Genomic DNA, 24,344 nt, shown 5'->3' on the forward strand with positions numbered 1-24,344 from the left:
TGGTTCCAGCCCCCTCCCGATCGTAGTTGCGGGGGATCGAACCGCGGTCCTTCCTACAAAGTTCAGCGTCAATCACCACTGAACCAACTAATAATTGGTTTTTTTTTTAATAATATACACTAGTCGACTAAAAAGATGGACTAAAAATCATAATCAGTTTTTTTATTTAAGGAATTAAGAAATACTTCAAGGACCAAAATTTACTGAAAATTTTTATAGGGAATAAAATGAAATATTTAACCTTTAAATTATGGGGAAATAGCCATTTTAGTCCCAATTTTTAAATGAAAAAAATCATTGGCACCTATTCATTTACCTAAAAATCATATATAAACTACTTCATCTGTTCCTTTTTACTTTTCGTCGAGACAAATTGAACAATATTTTATTTGCTAACATTTAATTTTTATATATTAATAAAAATTTATGGTCAAAGTAGATTATATAAATAGTGCATAATAATCTAAAACGATAAATAATGAGAGAAAGAAGATAAAAAAATGAAGAAAAAAAAGTAATGTTATTTTAGTCCCCGATTACATCATCCATCCAGCTGTCACACAAATGTGTTAACTCTGCGTGCCACATGTCACTAAATGTCAAGGACCAAAGCGATTAATGGATTGTAGGGTTAAAGACTATAATGACAGAGAGTTGCACACTCAGGGACCAAAATGGTTGTTTTCCCATCCTAGTGCCAACTCAACAAGCTGACGTGTCCATAAAATGTCACGTCAGCTTTTTTATTTAGTTAACTGCCAAACTTAACGGAATGCAAATTCAGCAGGAACTATTTAGTAGTTTTTTCTAGGTGAGAGACCAAAATAACCGCCGGTTATTCATTGAGGACAAAAATCACTATTATCTTATCTCCTCAAATGAAATATTTAACCTTAAAATTATTTACTTTAACCAAGTGTCTGTAACTAACCAGCCGTGAAAGCAAGGAGAGGTGGGAAAGAGTAACCCGCCGTCAACCTCCGCTGCAAGCAGTCAGTCATCCTTCACCACCACCACCGGTATGGTATGTTGTTCCGTCCCTTGAGTTTCTCTTCTCTCATTCTTCTTCCTCTCTTCAAAAAACCATTCTCAAAAACCAAAACCATTCACAAAACCAAAAAATTCAACTTTTATTCTTCCACTTCTCTTGCACTTTCTTCCTCGCAAACCCATCTCACAAAACCCTCAAATTCCTCATCTTTTGATCCTAACACCTCCAAAATCCTCCAAAGACTCGACCTTTATCGTAACAACCCTTCAGTTGCACTCTCTTACTTCACTCAACTCAAGCAACATGGTTTCTCTTACAATATTCAAACCTATGTTTCAATTATTAAGATAATGTGTTATTGGAATTGGATTAGAAAGTTGGATTCTTTGTTTCTTGATATTATTGCTCATTCTAAACATGACCCATCATTTAAAATCAATGACTTGTTTGATTCATTGTTTGATGAAGATGTTGTTGTTGATGATGTTAATCAAAATCATTACTTGCTTAGAGCTTTTGATGGGTTTGTTAAAGCTTGTGTTAGTTGTAACATGTTTGATGAAGCTATTGATTTCTTGTTACAAACTAGGAGGAGTTTCATTTTGCCAAATGTACATTCTTTTAACTTTCTTATCAACCGGTTGGTTAAACATGATAGAATCGATAATGCATTGGATTTATATGAACAATTTAAAAGTTTCGGATTGATTTTCAACAGTTATACATATGCCATTGTCATCAAGGCACGGTGTAGGAAGGGTGATTTGGAACAGGCATATCATGTGTTTGACAAAATGGAGGAAGTTGGGGTGGATCCAGATCCGTATTGCTATGCGGCTTTGATAGAGGGTCTGTGCAACAATAACAGGTCTGATATTGGATATGGCTTGCTTCAAGATTTTAGAACAAGGAGTGTCCCTGTAGATGTTTATGCCTACACCGCGGTTATTCGTGGATTTTGTAATGAAATGGAATTAGATAAAGCTGAGAGTGTGTTTTTGGAGATGGAAACGCAAGGTCTTGTTCCTGATGTGTATATTTATTGTGCATTGGTCCATGGTTATTGTAAGAGCCGTAATGTGGATAAAGCTATAGCCATACATGATAGCATGATTTCAAGGGGTATAAAGACAAATTGTGTCATTGTTAGTTGCATCCTCCACTGCTTGAATGAGATGGGAAGGGCTTCGGAAGCAGTAGCTATCTTTGAAGAAAAGAAGCAATTGGGCTTGTTACGTGACGTGGTAGCTTACAATATTGTGTTCGATTCTTTGTGTAAATTGGGTAAGTTTGATGAAGCAGTAGGTATGCTGGAGGAGTTGAAATCTTTGCATATCGATTTAGATATCAAACACTACACAAACCTTATTAGAGGTTACTGTCTTCAAGATAAACCCGATGTAGCCTGTAGTTATTTCAAAGAAATGCAGGAACAAGGGTTTAAACCTGATGTTGTTGCTTATAATGTACTAGCCGATGGTCTGTTTAGAAATCGTCGTGATTGTGAGGCAATTGACCTTTTGGGTTATATGGATAGTCAAGGTGTGAAGCGGAACTCTGCTACACATAAGATTATCATTGAAGGTTTGTGTTCAGCTGGCAAGGTTGAAAAAGCTGAGGCATATTATGAAGGTTTGAAAGATAAAAGTGTTGAAATCTATTCCGCCATGGTTAATGGATATTGTAAATCTGACCTCGTTGAGAAATCCTACGAACTTAAGAAAACTGCTATGTTGCTACATAGAATGTTGAAGATGAATATGAAACCTAACAAAGAAGTGTATTCTAAAATATTTACTGCATTGTGCCACACGGAGAAGATGGAATGTGCCCTATCTTTGTTCAATTCGTTCATCGAGATAAAATGTACACCTGATGTTGTAATTTACACAATTATGATTAATAGTTATTGTAAGATGGATCGGTTGCGAGAGGCCTGTGATCTCTTTCAGGAAATGAAGATAAGAGGGATTACACCTGATGTTGTAATTTACACAGTTATGATTAATAGTTATTGTAAGAAGGATCGGTTGCGAGAGGCCTGTGATCTCTTTCAGGATATGAAGATAAGAGGGATTACACCTGATGTTGTAATTTACACAATTATGATTAATAGTTATTGTAAGATGGATCGGTTGCGAGAGGCCTGTGATCTCTTTCAGGATATGAAGATAAGAGGGATTACACCTGATGTTAAAACTTACACAGTTATGATTGATAGTTATTGTAAGAAGGATCGGTTGCGAGAGGCCTATGATCTCTTTCAGGATATGAATATAAGAGGGATTACACCTGATGTTGCAACTTACACTAGTATGATTTACAATTATTGTGAGAAGGATCGGTTGCGAGAGGCCTATGATCTCTTTCAGGATATGAATATAAGAGGGATTACACCTTCTGTTCAAATTTACACAATTATGATTAATAGCTATCGTAAGATGGATCGGTTGCGAGAGGCCTTTGATCTCTTTCAGGATATGAAGATAAGAGGGATTGCACCTGATGTTAAAACTTACACAGTTATGATTAATATTTATTTTAAGATGGGTCGGTTGCCAGAGGCCTATGATCTCTTTCAGGATATGAATATAAGAGGGATTAAACCTGATCTCATTGCTTGCGAAGTTTTACTTAACGGTTTATTGACCAAAGGGGAGACGAAGATTGCTCTGGATTTGTATAATGAAATGTCTTTGAAGGGAATGAGACCAGGTGCAACATTAATTCGTCGTATTGAAAAAGCTGCAAGGGAGCAATTTCATCAGTAGCTAGTCAGGTTTACTGCCAGTGCTTGGATTTGTCCCATATTTGAAAGTCTATCTGGTTGATACCTAAAGGTGAAGCATAATACCACCACGTGTTTTTGACTATTTTTCTTAGACTTACAACTGAAACTTGTTTAATTTTTTCATTAGAAAGATTGTTCTTGTTTTTACAGATTGGAAAGAGACGAGAGGCACAAATCGATTACCACGATGCCATTGTACATAGGTATGGAATATGGATCTTTTTTATAATTAATTATTAGTAAAATGATATGCAATTATGATTGTATATGGATTGTAAGTGACAGGGACTTGGGTATTATGTGATGCCTAAATTCCACATCAAGTAGGATGGGATATCCGGCGGAGTATTTAAGTGGCTTGATTCTTTCCCTTTGGTAGGTAGCTTTTAAGGGAGGATTCCCATGCTTGGAAACTTATCAATTGGTATCATAGCTGATTGTCGGTGGCTCAGAAAGGGTTACCTACGAAGGGGCTGACTGGAAAGGCAGAGTAAAGCATCGTAGAGTGCAACGGCTGGGATGTCAACTCTCTAGGGTGATGCTATGGTACGTGTTGGAACAAAATTGGTTTAAACCCCTAAATAGTTTTGATGATAACAATAAGTATTAATGTGCAATTGGATATACTGATGTTTAAAATTGAGTGTGCAGAACCTTTATAAGTTACTTCTGAAGCTAGAAGTTTCAGAAGCAAATCGTGCTTAAAAAGGGTCAGAAGTGTACTTTCAGAAGTGTGCTTTCAGAAGCGCGCCTTCAGAAGCGTATCTTTCAGAAGCTTCTGAAGAAGTGGTTGGAAGGTCGCCATCAGCGCCAGATCTTATCAAGTGAACGTTGGAACTTATCCAAGGAGTTACTCAAATAAGGAAAGCTACTTTTGCAAATTGAAAAGTGTGTGTATCAACCTTATTCTCCTTTCGTGCAGCTTCAAGGTCAAAGAGCAGTTTACCTTAAATGGAACAAACAACCAACTGCCCATGTGAAAAGCAAAAGGAACATCATTCTTAAACAAGAATGACAAGTAGCTTTCATCACATGAGTGCACTGTCCAAGAAGCTCTCTTGTATCCAACGGATACTTTCGACGGTCTTACGCAAAGGATCATTCAACGTGACTATATATCCTTTACAAGACTCTTTGGTGAAAAAACAACTAAGCTTATCAAGAACACATTTCGAAATTCACCAAGCACACTCATTGTACTAAACATTGCCAGTTTCACTAAGTATCAAATTCTTTGAAGTACTGTATCTACTCTTAGGATTTATATCTTAGTGACCTTTAAGATTTTCTGAAAAACTCTCTTTGTAAGAACGTGTGAAGTCTCTTGCTTGTGTGCTTGAGCAATAGTGTAAGAAGTCTCTTGCTGTGTGCTTGAGCAAAGTTATCTTGTGTGATTAGTGAAATCTCTTGTGTGACAAGAGGACTGGACTACTCTCGTTAGTGAGAGGAACCAGTATAAAATTCTTTGTGTCTCTTTCTCTCTTGCTGTCTATCTTTTATCTTTACTTTCTATTGTGTTTATTCCGCTGCTTATCTCTTAGACTTAAACGAACGAAAAAGTTTTTAAACTTTAGCAAAACACAATTCAACCCCCCCCCCTCTTGTGTTTTCGTACCTTCAATTGGCATCAAGAGCCTGGTTTGTCATCTTCACTTAACAGTGAGACAGAAAAGATCTTGAAAACACATTATGTCTACCGAAATTCCTACTACAACACCTGGTTCACCTGGTGAGGATACCAGAACTTATAAATCTCTTGGTCATGACTATGCTACTGTAAGCACTATCAACAATGAATATACTGGTAGGAAAGCACCTGTGTTTAATGGTGACTCGTCCATTTTTGAATGGTGGAAAGAAAGAATCTACAGTCATATAACTGGTATTGATGAAGAGTTATGGGATCTGGTTGAAGAAGGTGTTGAGTTTGAAAAGGTACCTTTACCTGAGAATGGAAGGCTGACAGTCGCTGAAAAGAAACTACTTACTCCTGCTGAGAGAAAGATCTACAGTAAACATCATAAAGTCAAGGACATCATGATTGGAGCCATCAGTCATGATGAATATGTGAGAATTGGAGATAAGAAAACTGCAAAATCCGTATATGACTCTCTGTGCTCTACATATGATGGAAATGAAAAAGTGCAAGAGGCAAAAGCTAGTCTTCTGATCAAACAGTATGAACTTTTCTCAATGGATAAGGGTGAAACCATTGAGGCTATGTTTACAAGATTTCAAATTCTTGTAGCCGGTCTCAAAGTCCTAAAGAAAAGCTATACTACTTATGATCATGTTCAGAAGATTCTGAGGAGCCTACCAATTGTGTGGAGACCAAAAATCACCGCCATTGAGGAAGCTCAGAATCTCAAAACTATGACTCTTGAGACTCTGATAAGCAATCTTAGAAGCCATGAGATGGTTCTAAATGCTGATGCAGAAGGAGTAAAGAAATCTAAGTCAGTGGCTTTGCAGTCAACAAAGATTTCTTCTCCAGCTCTCAAGGGTAGAATAGAGGAGATTGATGAAGAATCTTCTGCAGATGGTCAAGAAGATGATCTCAATGAAGATGAGTTTGCACTCTTCACTAAGTTCCAACAATGGTCAAGATTCAACAAGAAGAACTTCAGAGGAAACAATTCAAAAACCTTTGCGAAGAAAGATGATCAAAAGAATTGTTTTAAGTGCAAAAAGACTGGGCATTTCATTGCTGAATGTTCAGAAATGTCTTCAAGAGACAACAACAAAAAGGGTAACTCCAGAAGAGAGTACTATAAGAACAAGCTGAAGAAGAGTCTGATGGCTACATTTGAGAATCTCTCATCTGAAGATGAAGCAGAGGAAGAAGCAAATGTGGCACTGATGGCTTCTGCTGATTCAGACATAGATTCAGATGATGAGCTTGAAGAAGTTTCAGAACAAAAAGAAGAGGTAATTTCATCCCTAACTAGAAATCAACTTATAAAAGCTTTAAATCAAACTGTTGACAAATATCTTGAAACATCAGAAAAGCTAGAATTTTTGCAAAGCAAGTATGATGTAGCAATTGAAAATGAGAACCAATTTCAAGCTGTGCTTCAAGAAAATCTTAACAAAATAGCAGAGCTTGAAAAGGGTTGTCCCATTTGTCATAAACCTAGAGACAAACATGAAATTGCTCTTCAACAGTTTATGCATTTAAACTTGAATAAGAGTAAAATTGCTTCTATGATTTATGGTGTTTGCCAACATGGTTTGAATGGTCTGGGATATGAGTATGGTCAAACATACACAACCGCATTCAAAACTGTATGCAAAATCGTAGGAAGATCTAAGGTCTATTATTGTGTGCCTGAAAACAAAGATGTAAAGATTTTAACTTGTCCAGATTCTGCAACTATTTTTTTAAAGAAATCTGAAGAGGTTGAGTCAGAAGATCTGAGTGACTCAGAATCAGAATGCAATATCTTAGAAGATCCAGAGTATTCAGAACCTGAGACTAATAAGTCAAAAGTTCTGAACATCTCAGAATCTAAGACTGGTGTTACTGATAACCAAGAAGGTCTGAACCTTAATGCTTGTAAAGAAAAACAACCTAGTAACTCAGAAAGAGAAATTGTCGAAATAGAAGACTTAGAGTACTATTCTGAGTCTGAAATTTTTACAATGGATAATATGAGTTCTATGGTTTCTGAAAATAACAAGCATACAGGTTCAAACAGAACCATCACTCAGAAAAACAAAACTGCAAAAACTTCAGATAACAAGCCAAGGAAATATTTCAAACCTAAGATAATTTATGATTCAAGAACCAGGAAGTCTAATGATCAGAGGTTCTGGAATCATAAAATTTCAACAGCTTGGAACAAGAAAACTTCTCAAAATAACTACTATTATTTTAAGCAAAACTCTAAGTATCAGACACACAAAAATAAGTCCTTAAGAACTAATCAAAATGGACCCAGAAGCAAATGGGTACCAAAACAAAAAGTTGTTTATTTGTCAGATTTACCAACTAGGAAAGACTTTGTCTTACCTAAGGCTTGGGTGCAAGTCAGATGCAAAGGCAGGAAAGCATTTGTTCCAAGGATGTGTTTAATCTCCAAGGATGATGACTACTGGAGTGAATACATCAATGAGACCAAAGCCTACTATCATGATAACTGATACTATTTGTCTCACAGCTCTCCACTCAAAAGAACACCTTGAATCAATCTTGGTATCTGGATAGTGGATGCTCGAGACACATGACTGATGAAAGAAAGCTGTTTGATAAACTAATCCTCAAAGAAGGAGGATCAGTAGGTTTTGGTGGTAATCAGAAAGGAAAAATTGTTGGTATAGGTACAATAGGTAACGCTTCTCTATCTATTTCTGATGTTTGGTTAGTAGATGGACTTAAACACAATCTGTTGAGCATTAGTCAATTTTGTGACAATGGACTTGTGGTTTCATTTGACAAAGAGTCATGTACTGTATCTAAAGAATCTGACAAGTCCATAGTCTTCAAAGGAAAGAGGATTGGAAATGTTTATAAAATTAATCTTGTTGATTTGACAGAACAAAAAGTGATGTGTCTTTTAACTCTGAGTGAAGAAAAATGGATCTGGCACAAAAGATTAGGCCATGCTAACTGGAGGTTAATCTCTAAGCTTAGTCAGCTTGATCTTGTCAGAGGTTTACCTAAAATCAAATATCACTCAGATACACTTTGTGGTTCCTGTCAAAAAGGAAAAATTATCAAAACTTCTTTTAAATCTAAAAACATTGTTTCCACCTCTAGACCTTTGGAACTTCTTCACATTGATCTGTTTGGACCAGTTAGCACTGCGTCAATCAATGGTAAGAAGTATGGTCTCGTAATTGTTGATGATTACAGTAGATGGACATGGGTAAAATTCCTCAGAAACAAAGATGATGCATATGATGAGTTCAGTAACTTCTGCACACAAATTCAGAATGAAAAAGGTCTAACCATTTTAAAAGTCAGAAGTGATCATGGTGGTGAATTTGAAAATGAACCGTTTGAAAAATTTTGTGAAAAATATGGTATTCTTCATGAATTCTCTTCTCCTAGAACTCCTCAACAGAATGGAGTTGTAGAAAGAAAGAATAGATCATTGCAAGAAATGGCCAGAACCATGATGCACGAAACAAATTTAGCTAAATTTTTGTGGGCAGAAGCTATTAACATAGCATGTTATGTTCAGAACAGAATCTTTATAAGACCTATTCTGAACAAAACAGCATATGAACTGTTTAAAGGAAGAGTACCAGATATCTCTTATTTTCATCAGTTTGGATGTACTTGTTACGTTCTGAACAATAAAGTTCATCTAAAGAAATTTGATGCTAGAGCCTATAAGGGTATATTTATTGGATATTCCAACAGCTCAAAAGCATACAGACTGTACATTCCCAATACTCATACAGTAGAGGAGAGTATGCATGTCAAATTTGATGACAAAGAGCCTGACAGAATGTCAGAGCTAGTGGAAGGTGTTTCAAATATGCAGATATCAGAAGATGAATCTCTAGAACACCCCAGCTTTTCAGAACGTCTTGAGTTTTCAGAATCATTGGAAGTTCAAGCTCCTACAGAACCAGAGATTCAAAACAATGTAACAGTTCCAGAACCTGAAACACTTATTCTATCTGATGAAGAAGACGAAGTTCCCAGAAGCTCCTTCAAGTACAAATCTTCTCACCCAGAAGAACTTATCATTGGGAACAAAGACAGTCCAAGGAAAACAAGATCGTCCTTCAGAAATGAGGAATCATTAGTTGGGTTTATTTCTATGATTGAGCCAACAAAAGTAGAAGAGGCATTAAAAGATGATGCATGGATAGTAGCTATGCAAGAAGAGCTAAATCAGTTTGAAAGGAATGATGTCTGGAATCTAGTTCCCAAACCTCATCACAAGAACATTATTGGAACAAAATGGGTTTTCAGAAACAAGTTGAATGAGCAAGGAGAAGTGGTAAGAAATAAGGCTAGACTGGTTGCACAAGGATATAGTCAACAAGAAGGAATTGACTATACTGAGACCTTTGCACCAGTAGCTAGACTTGAAGCAATCAGGTTACTTCTATCCTATGCTGTAAATCAAAACATCACTTTGTATCAAATGGACGTTAAGAGTGCATTTCTTAATGGAGTCATTTCTGAAGAGGTATATGTCAAACAACCACCTGGATTTGAGGATATCTCACATCCAGACTATGTTTTCAAACTTAAAAAATCACTCTATGGTCTTAAACAAGCTCCTAGAGCTTGGTATGAAAGACTAAGTAATTTTCTTTTGGAAAATGGTTTTGAAAAAGGTCATGTTGACAATACACTCTTCAGAAAACAACAAAAGATGATATTCTAATTATTCAAATATATGTTGATGATATTATCTTTGGATCCACTAATGCCACTATGTGCAAGAACTTCTCTAAGATTATGCAGGAAGAATTTGAAATGAGCATGATGGGAGAGTTAAAGTTCTTTCTTGGAATTCAAATTAATCAAGGAAAAGAAGGAACATATATTCATCAATCCAAATATACCAAAGAGCTTCTGAAGAAGTTCAACATGGAGGATTGCAAACCTATGAATACTCCCATGCATCCAACATCAAGCCTAAGCAAATCTGAAGAAGAAGGAAAGGTGGATCAGAAGGTATATAGAGGTATGATCGGCTCCCTTCTTTACCTAACAGCTTCTAGACCTGATATTTTATTTAGTGTATGCTTATGTGCAAGATTTCAATCAGATCCTAGAGAATCTCATCTTACTGCTGTAAAGAGAATCTTTAGATATCTGAAAGGAACAACCAATCTTGGATTACTTTATAAGAAATCCAATGATTATAAGCTAGTTGGATTCTGTGATGCTGACTATGCCGGAGATAAAATTGAAAGAAAATCCACAAGTGGCAATTGCCAACTTATTGGTGAAAACCTTATCTCCTGGGCTAGTAAAAGACAAACTACCATAGCTTTGTCCACAGCAGAAGCAGAATACATCTCAGCAGCAAAATGTTGCACACAACTTCTCTGGATAAAATATCAGCTGGATGACTATCAAGTTAGCAGTAGCAATATTCCCTTATATTGTGATAATACTGCAGCTATTCAACTATCAAAAAATCCTATTTTACATTCAAAAGCCAAACACATTGAAATCAAACACCATTTTATTAGAGACTATGTTCAAAGAGGAATCATAGATATAAAGTTCATTGAAACTGAATTTCAATGGGCTGATATATTTACGAAGCCTCTGGCCATTGAAAGATTTGATTTTATTAAGAAAAATTTGAACATGTTTTCAATCTCTGATTAAGAAGTTCTGGCTCTGAATATCTTCAGAAGTAAATATCTTCAGAACCATCTGTATTCAGAAGCTTCTGAAGAATTACTGAATCTGAAGGAATCTTTCTAAAATAAGTTGAGTAGCTCTGATGAATCAGAAGGAACTTTTCTCGTCTTTTCAACTGCCCTTCTCTTTCATCAGTGACGTCATAAATCATCTGTCTAGTAACTGATGGGTAAAGACAGTTAATGATGTAATTGCGCTTGCAACTGGTTAAACTTTTCCTCTTCCCTATGTCATCATTTCGTTACTTTCATTTTATTATTGTTTTATTTGTGTGTTAACTGTCTTTTCAAAAATACACATATCACAATCACACTTACACTCACTTTCCCACACTTTTCATTTTTCTAAACTCATATCTACCAAACTTTCTCTCTTCCCTCTCTCTCTCTCTCCTTCGCTCAAATCAATTGTCAATCAACCCTAAACCTTCATCCATGGCCTCCTCCTCAAATCCTCAACCTTCTATCAACACTGTGTCACCGATTGGGAACCTAAGGGACTTTGTTAAGTACAAAGAGGACGTAGGAAACGTCAAGTTCGACGATTTAACAATTATCGAAGAGAAAAGGGTTAATTTGGAAGGGTTTGCTCGGAATGGATTTGATTTTGACAGAATCTTCGACGGTCAAGGGTGGAAAAACTACTTCAACATGCTTGAAGGACCGTATAATGCTGGTTTGGTTAAAGAATTTTGGATCAAGGCAGAAGTTTTTGATAGTCAAGCTGCTGCAAATGAAGTGGTAAAGTTGGTTGATAAAAACCCTTCTCTCGCTGGGAAAACGAGAAGGGAACTTGGTTTAGAACCATACACTGAACCCATTATCATGACTAATGTTAATGGGGTTGAACTGAAAATCAAGAGAGAACATATTGCTCTTCTTCTGGATGTTAGAAACAAAGGAAAGAGGATCTCCATGTTTGACAAGGACAGCAGTTTAAAGGATAAAGTTACTGAAGAAATCTTCATCCCTAATCCTGCTGAGTACAAGGCTCCGTATCTCAAAACTGCTTACAAGGTACTGTTCCGTATTCTCATCAACAACATGCTGTTTAGACAAGGTGGTGTAGATACCATATCTTGGGAACATAGACATCTCCTTTACTTCTTGAATAAGGACATGCCTGTAAACCTACCTGATATTCTGTTCAGTACCTTATGTAAAGCCATTCAGAAGACTGTTTTCAATGAAAGCCCAAAGGTCATTTATCCTAGACTTATAGGAGAGTTGCTGCATCAAACCTTGATTTGTAGAGTTATGCGAAGGATCTATCCAGGATCTTTTGATTCTGATACTTATCTCAAGCTTTTTGATCATAAGTTCCTTGTCAACGCTCACATCGTGCCTAAAGAAAAATTTATAAGGGTGGACTCAGCACGTATACCCTATCAGGAGCATCTGTTGACCAACGGTTTTCCCATTATCTCAGAAGCTGACAATGAAGAGGTTATTCAGAACTTTCTGGAAAAGGTATATGCTGAAACCAATGTAAGAATTCCAAGATCTGCTGTACCTCCTGCACCAGATATGGATGAACCAATCAGAAGAGTCAAGAGAAAGGCTAAGGAGCCTGCTGATCCTCCTGCGAAGAAGAAAGCTGCTGTTAAGAAGGGTGGTGGAAGTTCTCAACCTGCTGTGAAGATTGTGAATTCTGCTGTTGAGGAAATACCAGAAGCTGTGAAAGAATCTGTTCAAGCTGACATTCCTGTTAGTTCATGTCTACCAGAATCTTCTGATAAAAGGCCTTCCTGTCCAAAACCAACTCCCAAGAAATTTCCAACTCCCTATCTCCTTCGCAACAAACATAACACTATTGACCCTGAGTATCTCTTTGATCAGTTAAGTAAAGACTTTGTTGATTTCCTGAATATGCAAGATTGGCAGTTTATCTTTCCATCTGATGTGGACAAAAAGGTTCTTGAAATGTCTACAAAGTTCAAAGATGCTCTTGAGGAGCTTGGGTCTGTTGTGAAGAAGGTGACTGCTGGCAGAGGCATGTCACTGGTGGAAGAAATTGTTAAACGCATGGAGACTGCTGTTCCTCTTCGTATTGAGAACAAAGAGCCTGAGACTATGGATACTGAAGAAGATGATCATAATAGGGCTGAGATTACTCTTTCTCCATTCTTGGATAGAGGCAAAGCTGCAATTGTTGACACTACTCCTCCTTCCTCTCCTGATGGTTCTCCTTTCAGACCCTCTGCTGCAACCAATGCTGAAGTCTTTGCTCGTTTGGATTTACAAGATGCACGGATTGCATCACTGGCTGAAACTCAACAAACCCTGCTTGCCACTCAACAAACCTTGCTGAAAGATTCTCAGGAACAGAAGGAGGTGAACAACAACATTCAGAACTCCATGGCTCAAATTCTGGACTTCATCAAGAACTCTTACCCCCCACCTAAACCCTAGGCTTAGGCACTACCTCCTGCATTTACTTATGTCTGTTTATTGCTTAAATTTCTTCTATGTGTGAACAATTTTTATTATGCACTAACTTTTGCTGTGGTTTAATTTATTGTATGTGCACATGTTTTCTATTTTGCAAACAATTTATTCAAAATCATCGAAAACAATCTTTTTATTTCTCATAGAAAAACACGTTACAATTGTTATTCAAAATCAGTACATATTGAGTACCTATCCTAATCAGAATCTATATATTCTGGATATTCATAGTGCTCAACTTCATCTGATTCTGAGAAATCAGAGATGCTTGGATAGTCTTCCAGCCTTCTTGATTTCTTCTTGAATATCTCTCGTTTCTTGTTTTCATCTCTCTTTGATCTGTTTTCTTCAATTTGCACTTCATATTTCTTCATTCGTTCTTTGACTGCAGCTCGCTCCTGTTGAATTTTCGCTCTCAACTCCTGTTTTCTTCTCTCTTTCTTCTCCTCTTGATCTCTCTGCACGTTTCTTCTCTTTGTGTTTTCCATATTGATTGGTGTGTTAGTTTCCGGATTATGAAAATAACATGATGGAATCTACCGTTCTATTTATAATGTGTTTTCATGATCTCGTAACTCCACATTCTTCTCAACCTTTTTTTTTTTGACCATCCTTGGTCCTTACGTTTTTTTTTTTTTTGAAACCAACATCCTTTTGCTCTTTGAATGTTTCCAATGTGGTTCTTTTTGACTGATGACAAAAGGGGGAGAAAATGTATTAATTAAAGCGTGCTGAAACTGTCTAAAATCGTGCTGAAACTGTCTAAAATTCCATTTAAGATTCTATTCTTCATACTATGATTATTTTTATGAGGCTTAAAATAAAATCAAAAACATATTTTTTATATATAGAGTCTAAGAAGCTTGCAAACCTTCTTAGAGGATATTGGACTTAGGGGGAGAGCTTGCAAAACTCTTCGTCCTAAAGGCCAAATATAAAAACAATGTTTTTAATATATTTTAAGTTTAAACTGTATTAATTTATCTTATCTATAAGAATTAGGGGGAGCTTGCAAAACTCAAAAACCTAATGACTAGATAATAAATTAACACAACAACAATTGACAATTAATACTTATGTTTGTCATCATCAAAAAGGGGGAGATTGTTGGAACAAAATTGGTTTAAACCCCTAAATAGTTTTGATGATAACAATAAGTATTAATGTGCAATTGGATATACTGATGTTTAAAATTGAGTGTGCAGAACCTTTATAAGTTACTTCTGAAGCTAGAAGTTTCAGAAGCAAATCGCGCTTAAAAAGGGTCAGAAGTGTACTTTCAGAAGTGTGCTTTCAGAAGCGCGCCTTCAGAAGCGTATCTTTCAGAAGCTTCTGAAGAAGTGGTTGGAAGGTCGCCATCAGCGCCAGATCTTATCAAGTGAACGTTGGAACTTATCCAAGGAGTTACTCAAATAAGGAAAGCTACTTTTGCAAATTGAAAAGTGTGCGTATCAACCTTATTCTCCTTTCGTGCAGCTTCAAGGTCAAAGAGCAGTTTACCTTAAATGGAACAAACAACCAACTGCCCATGTGAAAAGCAAAAGGAACATCATTCTTAAACAAGAATGACAAGTAGCTTTCATCACATGAGTGCACTGTCCAAGAAGCTCTCTTGTATCCAACGGATACTTTCGACGGTCTTACGCAAAGGATCATTCAACGTGACTATATATCCTTTACAAGACTCTTTGGTGAAAAAACAACTAAGCTTATCAAGAACACATTTCGAAATTCACCAAGCACACTCATTGTACTAAACATTGCCAGTTTCACTAAGTATCAAATTCTTTGAAGTACTGTATCTACTCTTAGGATTTATATCTTAGTGACCTTTAAGATTTTCTGAAAAACTCTCTTTGTAAGAACGTGTGAAGTCTCTTGCTTGTGTGCTTGAGCAATAGTGTAAGAAGTCTCTTGCTGTGTGCTTGAGCAAAGTTATCTTGTGTGATTAGTGAAATCTCTTGTGTGACAAGAGGACTGGACTACTCTCGTTAGTGAGAGGAACCAGTATAAAATTCTTTGTGTCTCTTTCTCTCTTGCTGTCTATCTTTTATCTTTACTTTCTATTGTGTTTATTCCGCTGCTTATCTCTTAGACTTAAACGAACGAAAAAGTTTTTAAACTTTAGCAAAACACAATTCAACCCCCCCCCTTCTTGTGTTTTCGTACCTTCAGTACGGACTTGGGTATTTTAGTGTGCCCAAGTCCCACATCAAGTAGTATGCGGTGTCCAGTGGAGAGTATTTAAGTGGCTTGGTTCTTCCCCCTTGTTTGCTAGCTTTTAAAGGAGGATTCTCTAGTCTCTACGAGCTCGGATGCTAATCAATAGGTGAGAGTGAGACAGATTCAATTTTTTTTCATGCTGCTACTTGTTTGTTTTTATATGCCTTGAACACTTGTTTACTTGAACTTGAGGAGTTTTAAGTTTGTTGCGATTGGAATTTGGATGCCTTTCTTTGCTTCTTTGGATTACCTGGAAACAAACAACTTATTTTCATGCATCTTCTATTTTCACCTTAATTGCTTCTCTGTTGTTTTTTTCTTGCCCTGGTCTAATGTTTGTTATTTAGAAAATGAGTATATACTAAATCCATTTCTCTCTCCTGGTTTGATACATTTTTCAGTGTTGGCACTTCTTTTGATAGTCTAAGAGATGGTTCTGAAAACAATCTCTAAGAGATGGTTCTGTAGATCTTCTATTCACTCAATACAGGAATCTTGCTAGCATCAATGTGAAAGAGACAAAAAGAAATGCTACCATGTATCCGTATACTAGATCTTTGGCGAATTGACTTAAAAAGATAAAAGGAAGTGTTTGCCGCAGCAATTATAAAACTGAGACAGCTGTAGTCGCCAGCAGCTTCATGATACCAGTATGACTTTTATATCGACGGCAGCATCAGCCCGAGGTAAGTAAATTCCGCAATTTATAACGTTGATATTCACAATGGCGAGTATCATCACCGCAAATAAAATCTTTGGAAAGGTAATGGTGGATAAATATTACTGTTGTGCTATCGGTCTTAAGTTTAACTTAATGATGATATGAATGTGTGCACACATGGAAGGAAGGTCATAACATTTATATGAAAGTATTTGATTTTGATTATGCTTCAATACTTATCTGCTAGATATGTTGCCGTGGTTCAAGGCCTATACAGCAAAATATAGGTACCAAAACATCGTTTTAGTTTAGAATGCCAGTTTTTGTATATATGTTATTTAATGTTCATAGCATAATGTTCCATTGCAGTGTCAATGTTGAGAAAAGGATGAGTTTTTGAACAAATCATTCAAGATGGCATGAAGATGTTTCAGTGTGCAGTAACGGTGTAAGATTAGAGGAACCTGTTGACAAACCTGCTTCTTCTGCAGTGAATTTCTTCGGAACCAAGACTCAAGAGTGAATGAGAAAAACCAAATCATCGGGCTATGCAATGCAAATAATTTAAGATAAAAAGCCAGAAGCAATCAATGATTCTGTAATGTTTGATCATTGTAGTAGTTTGAAGCAATGTAAGGTGAATAATACAGATGCACATGATTAGGATATAGCTGAAGTAAATGATAGTTTTAGAAAGGAATAAAAGAGTCATGTATTGTTATGTATCTTGATGTTATGTTATATATAGTATGTCATATTTGACATGATATTAATATCATGGCACTTCTACTAGCACCATCGGTACTTAAACCCGGAGGACGAATCCAACACACCAAAACCTGAGATTTATGAATCAAATGCATACCAATCTCCTTATTAGCCTGGGCATAGTCCTTAGTAAAGTTTGACAACATGCTCACAAAAAGATGGGGGCGCGAAAGATAATAACGCGCCATAGCCCAGAAAGTGTTCTACTTAACATGAATCCATTGCATTAAATTTGCTGAAAAGAACGTATTACATACCTGGAGATACAAGTTGCAAAGAGCCATGACTAAATGACAGTCTCTTAAGAGATGTGAACTTGTCTCATCCTCATCTCTACACAAGATACAAGCATAGCCTCCTAAATGCATCCTACTCCTTTGTTGATTAGTCATAAATCTACCATGGAGAAGTAACCAAAAAAGGAAAAAAAATCAGACTCGTTCATACACGTCCACCTTCCAAATCTTAGACCAAAGTGGATTCCTTAGTCCCAAAACCACTAACACACAAAAGCTTATACGCGCTAGCCACCGTAAACTTGCTATGCGCATCACCAGGCCACAACCCCTTATCACGGCCTAGATCATGTTGCGGAGGTATATCCATGATTTTATTCAAAGCATCAACATTCCAATTACCATTTAAATCCATGTCTGAGACCTTTGCACTATATTACTTTCATTATTACAAGACTATTTTACTTTCATTTTTCTTGTTATGTCGATGTTCAATTACTTTTCGTTTAATTAATGATAACTTAACCAGAAATTGGAAATGCTGCAATGCAATTTACACGTATTTTAAAAATACAAAAAGTTAGGATACCGAATTTGACATCAAAATTTTGATATACAAGAATCATTTCTCATTTCTAATTATCAATATACATCATAAGAAAAAGAAATATAATATCAATAATTTTGATACGATATAGGAAGATTCTGTCATCCAAAATTGAGATCCAAGCTAACCAAGTAGATAAAATTGGTGTGAAGGATCTTAGAGGAGCTGCTTCCTCTCAAAGAATGTCTTCAAATGCCATATTTGTAAACCAGCAACAGACAAGCAAACTATGATTGAAAGAAAAATGAAGGTAAACATCTTATTATCAGTAGCTCTGTTAAGATCTTGCATCTCTTCCTCCCTGTATTAAGGAAATCAAAATACAACAAAAATTCTCATTAGAATGAGTAGCATTTTTTTTCAATACCTTGAGAATTTTTTGAAATATAAATGGAATTTGTCATCTACCTATTGCACCCTTCACTTGTCACATTCATGAGCCATAGAGAATAACGTAGTAAACAAGTTACTCGTAAACGTTGAGAAAAATATAGAAATATGCCGACAACATAAAGATGGAAAATTTCCGATCAACACCAACCCATTAAATGATTAATTTTATGAAACTTTAAAGGAAGATCACAGAATAATCTTTGCTATACCATAAAAACAAAAAAAAATGAAGTCACAAATTTTCTATATTTTTTTCTTATTTCTGTTTTATTGGTTGGTTAGGCATTAGGTTTACTGAGTAATGATCGCATCCTGAGTTGTGGAGCAGAGCAGTCGAATAAAAAATCGGATGGCTGCAACGGGGAATGTGGTCTTTTAGCGGTGAACCATTGGCAAAACATGTCACTCTTCTCAGATGCGAATGTGGCCGCCAAAGATATAGCACCATTTTGCATTGTCTCGCCGCATGTAGGGGAGGCTAGCCACTATTCTGTGCCGCCCCTACGGTGCCTTCCCAAGCCGTTATGGACAACATAGGGAATATCAAGAGTTGATACAATGAATTGTTGTAGTCATAGTGTGTAATAAGGAAATGCTGGGAGTTGCATCGCCATAAGCCACAACCATATATACCGAGAGATTCATCAATGAAAGATGTCCAATTTCCTCTAAGCTAACAACTATATATTCCATATTTCTTACATATAAAAGAAATTTTGAATGTACTTTTGTTGCCATAAGATTAAATCATGTCATAACATTTATACCTTCTGCGAAGATAAAACATCTCGTCGTGGATGAATGTGACAATGTCATACAACTTGTGTAATTCAGATTCCATTACCTAAGATGGGAAAAAAACATCACTTTAGAAAACAAACATGATGGAATAAGTACATTTGTAAACAGAAATCCCTATAACAAATGTGAAAAAGAAAAAATGGTTTAAACTTTAGAATCAGTTTACTAATAATCATTCCTATTTATAAACTTCATTACTAACAAACTTTCAGGCATTAGACAAGTTAAAATAAAAATGAAAGACTCAAATAACAGTAACATTACGACACGTTATCAAGCATTCAGTTTAGAAAATGAGAATTACAAATCCCTTTTAGATTAATCAATCACAGTCACAATATCAGAACTCGGAAAGGTTAAATTGTGGCGAATTCCTAATCCGAAGACCCCAAAATCCTCTTCTAGGGACACAAATCATACACATCTAAATGCTAACTCAGCAAATATTACAATACTATACTACTCTCAGACTTACATCAATATCCTCTTTTTTGGCAATCTTATGCCAGTCTTGGCAGCCACCCCAGTTCTCCACTCGAAATCAACGGTCACAGTTATCGAGGGAGTGTGATCCAGCATCGAAAAACAAGCTGTGTGGTCACCAGCTTCAACTGTATTAAATGCAAAATTACCAGAAGCCACATGATCACCAAAATGGTAAATGTTCCCATAAGGTGAACGAACCTGACAACCAGCCACATCATACAAAGCCATTACAAAATATGAGCCATTTGACGACAAGCTCGACGGTGGATCACCGTGGACAAATACTTGAAAATTGTCCGAAACTCTAACAACGAATGACGTCAGTCTCAGGAAATAGAAGTATATGATCCTCCTTGTTATTGCAGGTATCAATGTTTCTCATTCTCATGGGCGGATCTACAGCCCGGCCAGCTTGAGCACTTGTCGGGCTCTGTTAAAAAAAATTGTTATTTCAGGGGTTATAATTAAGGGCAAAACTGAGATTTTTCGGTGCAAAACTGAAATTTTTGTTTAAAATTAAGATTTTGCCCAGACTTTATAAATTTTCTAGCTCCGCCACCGTCTCCTACTAATTGCTTCTTCGTATTGGATTCTATTCTAAATATTTAGAATCCCTAAATATTTATCGGAATCATCCCTAAAATCCATTTCCCCGTCTCACACTAATTAAAAGAAAAAGCTTCCAAATTTTAAATTTAAATGCATGCAATAAAACCTAAAGTTTTATGATTGAATCATCAAAATTCATAAGCATATACCCTAACATTTATCTTGTAAGAATCAGGATTAACAACAGAGTAATTACCGACGATCAAGGCATTGCCTTTGATTTCGTCGGTAATACATTTAGGTTCACCCGATTTAAGGTCAAACCGCATTGAATTCACAAAGCTTCACATCAATGTAGGGATAATAGCACCCAGAAGAAGAATTGAATTGAACATTGTGATAGTGAAATGTTGTCAATTTGGTTGAATTTGGAATTTGAAGAACAGAGAGGGATTAATTTAGGGTTTGCATGGGAACGAAGAAGAAAGAGAATCAAAACGACAAGTGATAAGAGGTGAAATGCAAAATTAACGGTTAACTGCCAGATGAATAATAGGATTCCTTTTCTTTTCTATTTTTCTTTTCACCACCACCACCACCACCGGTATTTGGTCTACTGAATATCTAATCTAATTCGAAAGTCAGTTGTGACATTTGATTTCAGTTCTCTCTCGATCGCAATTGTGGGAAATCGAACTATAATCATCTCTACTAATATTTGATACTTTTTAGTTCATAAAATATTTGATGTATCTCATCCTCTCAACCCAATAAAATTTAATATCGAAAAGATACTTATTATATGTAGCCGATGCAAATGAGTAAACTGTCAAATACCTCCTGAAATTTTAAAATTCGTCAAATACCCTCCCTGAAATTTGGAAATAAGCAAATATCCCTTGAAATTATAAAAAGTCAATCAAATTTCCCCTGACACTACCAGTCATAGTCCACGTCAAGGGTAATTTGAATGACTTTTTATAGTTTTAGGGGGTATTTGATTGTTTCCAAATTTCAGGAGGATAATTTCAGGGTGGTATTCGACATTTTACTCCGATGCAAATGTATATATTCTAAAGGAAAACAAAATTCAATATTACAACTATTGGTCAAATTCATGGTGTACAAGCATAAAATATTATTGCAACTACAGCTTAAAGAAAATATTACTCACAATAGTTTTTCACTTGGACATACTAATTTAAAAGGTGGTACAAGGTCATTTTTAAATTGGAGAAACATTGCTTGATTGATATGTATCTTTTTAAATAATTAATTATTCATTTTCTTGATTAAAAGATTATGTGCATTGCTAATAAAATTCACAATGCAGCAAGTTGATGATGGTGTGTTGTTGTCCCTACTTCAACACGATAATTTTGGGTTACGAACAGCTGCAACTTGTCAACTTCCTTTTTTTATGGAGCAACAACCTTTGTCTTTGTCACAAAAGTTAGTAGTAGCATAACATTTTTTATACATTAGAAAATTATTGTGTGATTGTTAAGTGACCAATTTAATTTGTATTTTAATAAATAGAAAAAATGGGCAAGTGTATTAGTGGTACAAGAGAAAAATAGTGGACTTCGAAGCTTGCAGAACTAATTAACAAGAAAACACCTAAAATGATTGGTGTGCCTAAAGACAAAGTTGTCTATGTTGCATTACAACATTTTCCCAAAAAAAAAAAAATAAGAATAATATTTTAGCAAATAATATTTCGTTATTATAATTTTTAAATGAAAATAATAATTTCAATAAACACCCATTTAATTATTAATTTAGAGATTTAATGTAACAATAAAAATATATTTTGAAATTTCTCGAACAATTTAAAAATTTGACAACAAAATAAATAATCAATTGTGGTACGGATGCATGCTCATAATGCCATTTTATTTTCAAAAGAAGGAAGTAAGGACAACATTCAATGTAGGGGTGTACGTGGGCCGGATTGGGTTGGGTTTGACCAAAATCAAAACCCGAATCACATAGGGTACTCTGGTTTGGGTCTAGTAAAATAACCACCCGTTATAACGTTGGGCCGGGTTGGGTAAATCCACTAAATTCCGGGTTGGATTGGGTTGGGTAGTGGGTTATCCAAATTATTTTTCTATTTTTTTATATTAAATATCTAACTATCGAATCATTATATTTTTTCATAAAAATAACTCAACCATTCTATTTTCTTAAAAAATAGTGTAACTTTTTTTCACTATAAAAAATAATCACTCATTTTTTGTGTAAATCCACTAAGTTACGGATTGGATACTGTGTTATCCAAATGATTTATTTTTTTTTTTTACTTTTTTTAATATCATATGACTAAACAATGAATAGTGCGTTTAATTATTATATTTGTTTATAAAAATTATTCAATCTTTTTATTTTCATAAAAAATAGTATAACTTATTTTCAATGTAAAATTATTTAATAATTAGATGGCAAATCTTTAGTATTTTCATAAAAATTATTTCAAAATACATAACACTAGTGGATCAGTGGATTTTTTGGGTTGGATCCGGTTTTACCCGAAACCCGATTTTCTTTATGGGTTTTCCATTTTTGAAATTCATATCCACCCACTAGCCCGACCCGACCCATTTTTTTGGGTTGGATTGAGTGGGTTTGACCGGGTCGACTGGCTTTGCCCAATCCATGTACACCCCTAATTCAATGTATTGGTAAAACTACATTCATGTGGACAACATTCAATTGTGTTACGTTTTTTTTGGTTTATTTTGACTCGATTGCAAAGCCACTTGTTACTTACATGTAACCAATAGAGAAAAACATAAATGAATATTGCAATTGTATGTCAAATTCATGGTGATAAAAGACATAAAATAACATTGCACAGCTGTATATCTTAAACAAAAACACTAATCACAATTTTCCACATGAACATATTAATTAATTTAAAGAGTGGTACGTACAAGATCATTTTTAAATTGGAGAAGCTCTTGATTGATGTATTTTTATAAGAATACACTATTCATTTTCTTGTTCAAAAGCTTTGCATTGCTCATATCAACACATCCATATCAATCTCCTTTGTATAGTGAACGTGGACCAAGTTGAGGATAAGGATATTTTGGTACATACATAGTTTTAAAAAAAAAAGTAAAACATGAAATGAAAGAGTTAAATATTATATATTTTAAAATAAATATGATAATTATTTTAAAATAAATATAATAAATAATGTCTCAAAATAATTGTCATCATCCAAGTATTTTCCATTAAAGCCCCGAACGTCAAGTTCAAGAAAACCATGTTCAACGCACACATGATAAAAGTAAGTCTTCAAAAAAAAAAAGTAAACCATAGTTGAGAATAGTGTTGAAATTGAGAGTAAGCGCACGCAAGACTTTTTGAAGGTTAAACTAAAGAGTAACAATTAAAAATATTTTTTATGGGTTGGAGTCAAGGGGAGGAGCCTCGCCCCTCTTGGGTTGGACAGGGCCATCGCACGTTCCAACTTAATATTTTTTATGAGAAAGCATGTTCTGACAATCAACACACTTTTATATCATTTGCATTTGATACTTTTGGCATCCTAGCACCAGATGCTGTTGATATTTTAAAAAGAGTTCAAAGAATCATGCATATCAATATTGTCTCTCCTAGGTCTATGGATGTAGTTTTCAAAATGATTGGTTTTGCCATAAAAAATGATTAGCGGCGCAGCTTGTTGCTCGTTTGTCTTTTCACTTATGTGTAATTATTTTGAAAATTTATATAATATTCATTAAAAAAAAAATTGAAATTTATTTTTATAGGTATATTTTTATTAACTATTATTGTATATATACATAAAATCGTTACTTTCTATCGTGAAATTATGTTCGGCTAGGGTGGTGAGCGCAACGATCTGGGACATTAACCATTAGATTGACTACTTGCAAGTTGCAACTATTCGATTGAATTGTATTTATAAACTGAAGTTTCTTTCAATAGTGAAGCAGTCAATTTTTCACTGTAGCCTCTGTATTAATTGTATAGTCATGTTTGCATACTATTTTAATTTAATTTTTCACATAGCA

General features: G+C 35.3%; 3 protein-coding genes and 1 pseudogene across 10 annotated transcripts; 3 read left to right on the forward strand and 1 right to left on the reverse strand.

The window, feature by feature from the left end:
• The first annotated feature begins 864 nt into the window (after positions 1-864).
• Positions 865-17,229, forward strand: LOC123888698 (pentatricopeptide repeat-containing protein At2g26790, mitochondrial-like). Of its 8 annotated transcripts, none has more exons than XM_045937833.1 (5): positions 865-3,831; positions 3,910-3,985; positions 4,162-4,328; positions 16,199-16,745; positions 16,828-17,229. In XM_045937833.1, exon 1 carries the CDS (start codon positions 1,027-1,029, stop codon positions 3,760-3,762), a length of 2,736 nt encoding a protein of 911 aa, XP_045793789.1. In that variant the 5' UTR covers positions 865-1,026; the 3' UTR covers positions 3,763-3,831; positions 3,910-3,985; positions 4,162-4,328; positions 16,199-16,745; positions 16,828-17,229. The 8 variants fall into 8 exon arrangements, with proteins under 8 accessions (XP_045793789.1, XP_045793791.1, XP_045793790.1 ...); XM_045937835.1 differs by having other exon boundaries at positions 4,166-4,328; XM_045937834.1 differs by having other exon boundaries at positions 3,914-3,985.
• On the forward strand, positions 5,472-7,925 carry LOC123892146. The gene has a single exon (XM_045941973.1). It carries the CDS (start codon positions 5,472-5,474, stop codon positions 7,923-7,925), a length of 2,454 nt encoding a protein of 817 aa, XP_045797929.1.
• Positions 11,562-13,538, forward strand: LOC123892148. The gene has a single exon (XM_045941974.1). The coding sequence runs from the start codon at positions 11,562-11,564 to the stop codon at positions 13,536-13,538; it is 1,977 nt and encodes a 658-aa protein (XP_045797930.1).
• Positions 17,230-18,056: 827 nt separating the features above from the next.
• LOC123888700 lies at positions 18,057-20,693 on the reverse strand (annotated as a pseudogene).
• Between the last annotated feature and the right edge of the window lie 3,651 nt (positions 20,694-24,344).

Source organism: Trifolium pratense, linkage group LG6, assembly GCF_020283565.1.
Source record: "Trifolium pratense cultivar HEN17-A07 linkage group LG6, ARS_RC_1.1, whole genome shotgun sequence".
Taxonomy (NCBI): domain Eukaryota; kingdom Viridiplantae; phylum Streptophyta; class Magnoliopsida; order Fabales; family Fabaceae; genus Trifolium; species Trifolium pratense.

Bases quoted from the DNA above. Each gene is read 5' to 3' on its own strand.
- LOC123888698 (XM_045937833.1), top strand. From the start codon at position 1,027: ATGTTGTTCCGTCCCTTGAGTTTCTCTTCTCTCATTCTTCTTCCTCTC.
- LOC123892146 (XM_045941973.1), top strand. From the start codon at position 5,472: ATGTCTACCGAAATTCCTACTACAACACCTGGTTCACCTGGTGAGGAT.
- LOC123892148 (XM_045941974.1), top strand. From the start codon at position 11,562: ATGGCCTCCTCCTCAAATCCTCAACCTTCTATCAACACTGTGTCACCG.